General features: G+C 41.3%; 1 protein-coding gene across 3 annotated transcripts in view; it reads right to left on the reverse strand.

Moving 5' to 3' along the window:
- The window catches only part of UCHL3 (ubiquitin C-terminal hydrolase L3), a 40,391-nt gene extending 38,868 nt beyond the window's left edge, over positions 1 to 1,523 (reverse strand). For 2 of the 3 annotated variants that reach the window (XM_036228900.1, XM_016149359.2), the window contains exons 1-2: positions 1,386 to 1,523; positions 1,258 to 1,269 (exon numbers count right to left, since the gene is read on the reverse strand). In XM_036228900.1, coding sequence (XP_036084793.1) covers positions 1,258 to 1,269; positions 1,386 to 1,427 — 54 coding nt within the window. In that variant the 5' untranslated portion in view covers positions 1,428 to 1,523. The remainder of the gene's footprint in view (positions 1 to 1,257; positions 1,270 to 1,385) is intronic. The other variant, XM_016149360.2, reaches the window with a different exon arrangement.
- Positions 1,524 to 8,348: the final 6,825 nt, after the last annotated feature.

Genomic DNA, 8,348 nt, shown 5'->3' on the forward strand with positions numbered 1-8,348 from the left:
TATGTGGCAAATCGATTTTCACAAAGGGTTTAAAAATAGTTCTAAATTAAGTCTGAGAAAAATATACTTCTTTCCTATAGCATTAAATCAGAAGTTGCAAATACTGACTTCATCAGCCTGAAGATTATTCTTACTTTACAAAGTGGTCAAAATTTGTTAGGGAAAAAATAAACAGTAAAATTTCAAAGACAGTAAAACAAAGGAAAATTAACATACATAAGAAATACCACCATAAGAATAATATAAAAGAAATATGCTAGGTTTCGAGTTTTTTATAGGTTACCTTTTTTTTTTTTTTTTTTGGTTACTAAAGAGATAGCTGGGGGTAATAGTAGTCATTTCAAAAGCATGTAATAAACCTGAATAAGAACACATATGGTTTGTTGCCAACTTCGAATATTTCTATCTGCTTTCCTTATACGTGGAATTTTCTACAAGCTTTGAAAACCAAAAGCTAATTAAGTACGTGATGAATCATTATTTTTTGGTGATGGGAAGGAAGATCATTGGGGGAATAGAACATTATAAAATAAACTAAGAGGGCAGTAAAAAGTAAACTAGCTATTAAGACAAAATACACCTGAGCAAATCAAAACTTTATACCTGGTAGCACTCAATGTTCTTTTAATCGAGTGACTGGGAGATGTTCCCTATTCCCTCCCCAAACTGAAACCTCTAACACTGAAACTTTAAGGGCTGCATGTGGCAAAGAATAGTGTAACTATTCTACTGAGCTTTCTATGGTATAAAAGCAGTTAAATTCCAGTTTTAAGAAACTGGAAGAGGAGGGGGGCGTGGCAGGGAAGAGAAGTGACTTGATGGGGAAAGAGATGATTGGAAGATGATTTCATAGTGCAGGCGGTGGATGAAATTACAAGGACTGGGTGGGCGAGTTTACAAAGCTTGGAGTCAGGTAGTGTAGGCAAATTAGTCACCAAGAAGGTAAAGGGGTGGGAAAATTATGGAATCGGGACGAGCAGGAAGCAAAACGAAGAGGGAGTGAGGAACAGGAATAGAGGGTGAAATCCTTCAAACCCCGAAACCCCAGGCAATGTGGTGAGAGGGGAATGGGACCAGATGAGAGGCTGAGACAGCTGGGAGCATCTTCAGGAACCAGGAGATGAGAGATGGCCCTAAAATGGGAGCACTCGCAACAGGGACCCTCACGGAATTAAATCCCAAACTCTTAGGGAGCGTGGAGCTGTAGGACGGCCAGGGAGGATTCCAGGGTCCCGAGCGACAAGATACCTCACTCACCTGGTTGGTGACCTGGGAACGAAAACAGAGAACACGATTTAGAGACAACCTGCCCTAGACCAGCTGCGGCAGCCCGGTTCCCTTTGCCCCTGCCCACGGCCCCAGGCCGAGATCAGAGCCGCCCTCACCTCTGGATTGGCCTCCAGTGGCAGCCAGCGTTGACGCTCCATGGCACCGCCGCCCGGCCACTCAGCAGCTCTGACAGCCGTCGCGGTCGCAGCCGCAGCCGCTTCCGCCCCCGCGCGCCTTGACCTGGGACCGTTCAACCCACCGCCCCCCGCAGGGGTGCTGAAGAATGAAGAAGAGCTTGCTAACACTCTAGCCTCTTTCTCGCTCCCTGAAAAGCCATACATCAGCCTTACATTTTTAATTAAAATTAAGATACAATTGGAAAGAAAAAGAATAAGAGCCACTTCGTTACTGCAGAAAGAAAAAGTATCTTAATCTACAGCCGGCTCCCTTCACGCTTGGACTCTTCCTACCCAAGCCGAGCGCTCTAGTACTGCGCATGCGTCATGCGCCGTTCTGGGACCGCGTGCTAGCTTGTCTCCCCCCTCATTCCTGCAGAGTCAGCCGGAGGCGCTAGAGGGCGCACCACTGAATACTATTCTAAGAGGTAGGGACCGAGTAAGCTGCCCATCTGGAGGTCCCAAGGTCGTAGGCCACCTGGGAGTTGTGCCCCAGAAGCTCCTTTGTCAAAGTGCGGAAGTAATGTGTTGATCTTGTCTGCTACTGAAGAATGTGAGGCATTTATTATATATCTACTCAGTTATATTTGACAAAAAATATCAAGTACCTGTTATGAATCAGATGCTGTATTAAGTGTTGGATACAGAAAGCTGAGCTCACAGTAGAGATAGACAAAAGAAGGAAGAATCACAATAAAGTGTGATATACATATGGTAAGTGGTACCATGAGGTGCGATAGAACTATGCAGAAGTGAAGCTAAAGGGGTAGGGAGTGTTTGGAAGGCTTCCTGGAAGGTGGAGAACTGGAGTGAACCCTTAAAAGAAATTGACATTAGCCATGCAGAGAGGAAAGAGCTCTGAAAAAGGGAACAGAGCCTGCAAGATTGAAGAGCAGTGATTAGAGGTGATGCTGAAGAGATAAGCAAGGACAAGCCAGTCACAACATTTGTTCATCTTGAAAATAGCGGGAAATCACTGAAGGATTTTAAGCAGGATTTTCATAACTCTCGTCCACCAGGCTGTAAATTCCATGAGGCCTGCAGTAAGTAGCATCTTTTTTAATTCATCACATTGTTTTCCCAAGGCCTAACTCAGTGCCTTATTCGTACATGCTCGATAAATATTCAAGGAATGAATAAAATAATCGGATATACAGAAACACCATTTGTCAATAATATAGAAAAGTTCGTAAGAGTAAAATGATGAGAGAATTGAGACAGTAGCCATTGAGATGGAAAGGCGGGTACAGATTAAAGAGAAATATTTTAAGGGGATACCCTTTGATGAGCAGGAATTGTCAGTGGTAACTCCAAAGATTTGACCTAGGTTAGAATGCGTATTACTAATCTGCGCCCAATAGAGGGCATTCAGAGAGAGGAGCAGTTAGGAAGATAAAAAGATTATTTTATTATGCTGAGCTTGCCTTTCTTGGGGAACTTCCAGCTCTACCACTCATGTTTTTCTGGCCACTGTTTTTTGACCTCCAAGGAATTTCTAACCCCTGACTCCTCTTTTTTCCTTATCTGTCTGATAGCTTGCCTCTGTCTCCACCCAACTGCGATTTAGTAAATCTGCAATGACCAGCTCATGATGGGCAGGTGTAGTTGCATAATACTTGAGTTGCCTGACCAGGCTTAGTGGCATGCCAGGAGCTGTTTTTCAAATGACTGGCTGTCAAAGGAATGGCCTTGCTCCAGAACCCTGAGGTTCTCCACTGTGACTCTTCTGTTAGAGCTTGTCTAAGACAGCTACACAGCATCCTTTTCCACCATGGATATTTTGAGCACAACTGTTTCTGCTGGGACATAGGGCTAAAGAGCAAGGCCACTTGTATTCCAGCTTGGACTTGCTACAGAGCACACTTTGCTCAGGGACCCACTCAGACTGGCAGCTGTCTCTGTTGCCAAGTAAAAGTGTTGCAGCTGTATTCCAAGTGTGGCATCTACTGCCTCCAAAAGCCTAAGAGGCCCACCAAGTCCTCTGCCTCTTTCAATTAATAGAAAATACAAGGTGCGATAACTTATTCTTCACCTTAGAGAGGCTGTCCCAGCATGCCCCCATACAAACTTTATTAATGTAAGAGGTCTCTAATCTTCATAGGGTTTAACTCCCCACCCCCTCTGGCATGCATGTAGCTACCATCATATCAAAGGAAGTACTTCTCAAACTTGAATGTGTATACAAACATCTAGGGAATCTGAAATGAAGATTTTGACTCAATAAGTCTGGGATAGGGCCCAAGATTCTGCATTATTGGCCCCAATTTTTAACTCTCCCATTGTCCACATCCTTTGCCATATAATTTCGAAGCTTTTTCCACTGAGGGGCAGAGTAGTATCGATACTCATTATTCTGCATTTTGAATTTGCCTTCTTGCTAACACTTATTTGCTAATAAATGAATAACCCACAAAATAATACTCATGTCACTTTCACAGACGTAGCCGGAGGAGTGGCAAAAAACTTGTGTTCTCAACTGCGGTCAAACAGGCAGCGCTCCACCTTCTTGTTTCAGGGCTCATACTGGAAACAAGTGTCCTTTTTGCAGTCTATTTAGTACCACATTTTTTTTTTTTTTGCATTTTTGTGCTTTTTTGGGGGGTAATTTTGCTGTATATGTGTATGGCCCAAGCATGTGCTAATGTGCTATCTTGTGTTCCTAAGTGTAAGAAGGCCGTGATGTGCCTTATAGAGAAAATGCATGTCAGGTAAGCTTCCTTCAGGCATGAGTTCTGGTGCTCTTGGCTGTGAGTTCCGTGTAAATGAATCAATAATACATGTCAAGTGAGATGTCTTTAAACAGAAACACATAAAACAGGTTGTGTATTGATCTGTGGATGAAATGTGACCAGAGGCTCACAGGACTCTAACCTGTATATCTCCTGGGAGCAATGGTTTGGTACATAATTCAGTGTTCATGGTGTCATCATAGACCATACCCATCACAAATAATGAGAATCGACTGTATATTTCCCCACTCCTTGACACTGAGTTCAGCCATGTGACTTGTTTTGGTCAATAAAATGGAGCAGAAATAATGGTGTGCGAGTTCCGAGCGCCTTAACGAGCCTGGGTTTCTGCTTGCTGTCTTGGGCTTCTCCCATAGCCTGGAGAAGAATGTGCTTGGGCTAGCCTGCTGGTCTCAGGAACGGAGTGAAGACACATGTAGCACACCAGAATCACCTCGGCTGAGCCCAGTCTAGACTGGCCAACCCACTGCTAACACCCAGAAGCGTAAGCTAAATAAAAGTTTGCTTGTAGTGTGACATTGGGAATTTATGGGCTTTTTTTTTTTTAATTAGCAAAACCTAATTGCTATACCTGCCAAAAATTTGAATAATCAAAGTAAAATGAGTAGTACACTGCTTTTTTTTTTTTTTTTTTTTTTTTAACTTGTAGCGTAGGCCGGGACTACGAGGCTCGGTGGAGGCCAGTCACTGAATCTGGGCAGGGCGGGCCCGGGCGGGGCCAGGGTCGTCGGGCTCACTCACCTGGGTTAGTAGTGGGCCGCAGGGCCACTGTAGCTGCCCTGGACGCGCAGCCCGTAACACGGTCTTCACGGGGAACAGCGCCGCTGCCTGGGGACACCTCTGCTTGGGCCTCCACCGTGAGGAGACCCGAAAATTCTAATAACTAAGTACAAACTGGTAGTTTTATCTCCAAAAAATTTCTAAGTGTACATGTTAATGTAACTGTAATTTGTTAATGAACTATTTTAAATGAAGTGTTATTTTAGCAATGAAACCATAATATATATATTCACTGAATGAGATGTTACTTGATTCAAGCTTTAATGGAAACTTTGACATTCCTCATAGATTTGTTTGATCCTCATCCTAGTCTGTAAAGTAGGCAGGTGAGATAGACTTGTTACCATATCACAAACAAGGTAACCGTGGCTTGGAGAGTTTGTTGCCCAAGGTTGCACCAGTGGCAGAATGGAAGTGCCACCTAGACTTCCTGCACCCAGATCTAGGATTCTTTTCAAAGCAGGAGGGAGGCAAGAGCAGCATGATGTTGACAAGCCTGGAATGGTACTCAGAAATCTGGGGACTGAGAAGGCTAATTTAAGTAAGTAAGCTGTAAATTACTCTGGGAACAAATCTGCCTCTATTATGGGTCAACAGTTAAACATTTCTTATATATAGGACAATGATTTTAAAATAAATATGTCCTGAAATGAATAGAAGTTTAACAGAGTTGGGAGTTTTTAATGTAGTCTGTTATATATTCTATAAACTTTGTAAATGCAGTTTAACAAGGCAAAAAAAAAAAAAGTGTTATAACAGCAGGTGCCAAAATTCCTTTTAAGAACAACCATCTATTCAGAAAAATTTCACACCATTGAGGAGCCACTTAGGTTGGAGACTGAGACCCGAGGACATCAGCATCAGCAGGGGGACAAGCAAAAGCGGATCATTGCTAAACCTCTCTTCTTGAGAGAAGAATGTGAGGAGGGTTGGGAGAGGGAAGGAAAGAGGAAGAAGGAGAGAGGAAGAGAATGAAGGGATAAATAAAAGGAGGTAGGAATGAGGAGCATGGAGAGGACCTACAAGACAAAGAAATCCTAGAACTTAATGGGAGGTCAAGGAAACTCATTTTATTTTCATTGGTCACTAACGAGTTTGAACATTTTATAAATTGTTATTGGCTGTCAGTCTTTTCATCCTCCACCCATTTAAAAAAATTTTTCTCAAAACTCCTATAGCATCACCTATTCTAGTGCTTCCCAACCTTTTTTTTTTTTTTACCACATAATACAGATGAAAAATATAACCCATGCACTTTTATTAACTTTAACAGTGACAGATTAATTTTTACGGTTGTTGAAGAATATCAGGTGTGGCACCATTTGCTACGTGACTAAACTCAAGATTTCATTTTCTCAGCAACTGATGAAAATTCAACAGCTCTTATTTAAAAGCAGCAGGAAATTTTTGACAAATTGATGTTTGTTTGATGTCTTAATGAAAATACCCTTAACGCAAAACCTGCTCTCTCAACCTTATTAATTCCTTTCTTATATTCTGAGGGAGTTTTTCCACTTTAAGCTAAAGTATGCAACCTTTTTGAATTAACTACTCAAGGCTATCCATCTTTTTCAGAAACTGTAAATTATGTGGTTGCTTTGTAAGAAAATATGGAATTTTGACCATTTCTCTGATAATCTGTATTTGCCTTACTGATATGAGTTCAAAACCTACTATTCTCTATTCATGCCTATTTCCATACCTGGTTAACTTTTTATTATGCCTAATCACAGCACAATCTTTTAAAAGACATTTTAAATGGCAGTTAAACATAGTAATATACAATCAACAATATCCATAACTCAATAGAAGTATTGAACAGCTATGACCAAATTCATGCATGCTCCTGTGAAAACAACTAAGTCACAACTGCTGCCTGGCTACCTATCACTGTAAGAAGCCATCTGATGCAATGTGCAGTATGATTTCTGAGATGTCAGATGTGAAAAAAATACGAAGCCAACAACTGATGAAATGTGGTATTTGTATAACATTTGACTTAATCAAATAAGGTTGTCATCATAGTTGCAACCAGTCCTGCCCAGCTTTCCCCTAGGGCTGTGGGGATCGATTCCTCTATATACTCATTCGTGGTGTGCCACCACGACTACACACTACCTTACATTATTTTTCGGCACGTTCAGCTGTCTTCCTGCTGCATGTGTGTTTGGTTACCTGCCTTGAGCCTGCATTGCATTGCCAAACCACCATCCCAAACACATACCCTTTTGGCAGTACTTGAGAACATACCCAAACCTTACATAATTTGGCCTCATCTGTCCACATGACGACTTAATAGTTCTCAGCTATTTGATCAGAAATTGTGATTACTATAATCAAGCTATGTAGGTTAAGCCATATACTTAACCTACATAGGTCACTCTGTAAGGTCCTGTTAAGCCAAAGGTCAAAAACTATGCCATGCAGTTTTCAGGTAATTGTGTGAATTGGCCAGGTGGAATGAAAAAAGAATGTGGGACCAGTGAAAAAACTAGAACATGTAAAACCTGTAAATGCACTCTCATTCAGTTTCAGATGTAATTGTTGTGTTTTCTTTGTTTTATTTTACATATGTGAGTAGGCCAGCTTTGGCCCAAAGGCTACGAATTTGCATACTCTGCTTTAAGTTGTAAAACCTCTCTGATTCTAGGATCAGTGATCCTACTTTATGCCCAGTTCTGCATCTTTCCTTATGCTGCCTATCAATTACCACCATTATCCACGCCCCTCCACCACAACACACACACAAACACACATACAAACACTCATATTCCTGAATAGCCTGGAATAAAAATAGAACATTCAATTAGCACAAGGCAGCTGAGAAGGATTTCAGCAGGTACATTGGGAGTTCTGAATCCCTCTGGAGTTCTCTGAAATTAGATTGTAGACTTTAAGTTAAAACCAGATTTTGAAGTTTTACCTAGTAATTAGAAGATGTGGCTTAATGTTCCTGAACTTCAGTTTTCTCGTCTTTAAAATGGAGAGGATGTACAACCTAGATAACTTATAGGCTTCTTTTGAATATCATGATGATGGTAATAGGAGCTGATATCTATTGAGTACTTACTATGTTCAGGAACTTTGCTATGTATTTTCATGTGTATTCTCATTTAACCTTTAATTAAAACTATGTGAAACTCACACATATAAAACAAAACAAAGAAAACACAACAATTATATCCGAAGCTGAATGAGAGTGCATTTACAGATTTTACATGGTCCAGTTTTATCGCTTCCCCCACATTCTTTTTTCATTCCACCTGGCCTCATTCCCAGACTAGAAGCTGATGTTCAGAAAGGCTGCTTTTACTGAAGTCACGTAGCTGAGTGGTAGAAGATGGATTTAGATTCAGGTCTATGTGACACTAAA

Source organism: Rousettus aegyptiacus, unplaced genomic scaffold, assembly GCF_014176215.1.
Source record: "Rousettus aegyptiacus isolate mRouAeg1 unplaced genomic scaffold, mRouAeg1.p scaffold_m13_p_11, whole genome shotgun sequence".
Taxonomy (NCBI): domain Eukaryota; kingdom Metazoa; phylum Chordata; class Mammalia; order Chiroptera; family Pteropodidae; genus Rousettus; species Rousettus aegyptiacus.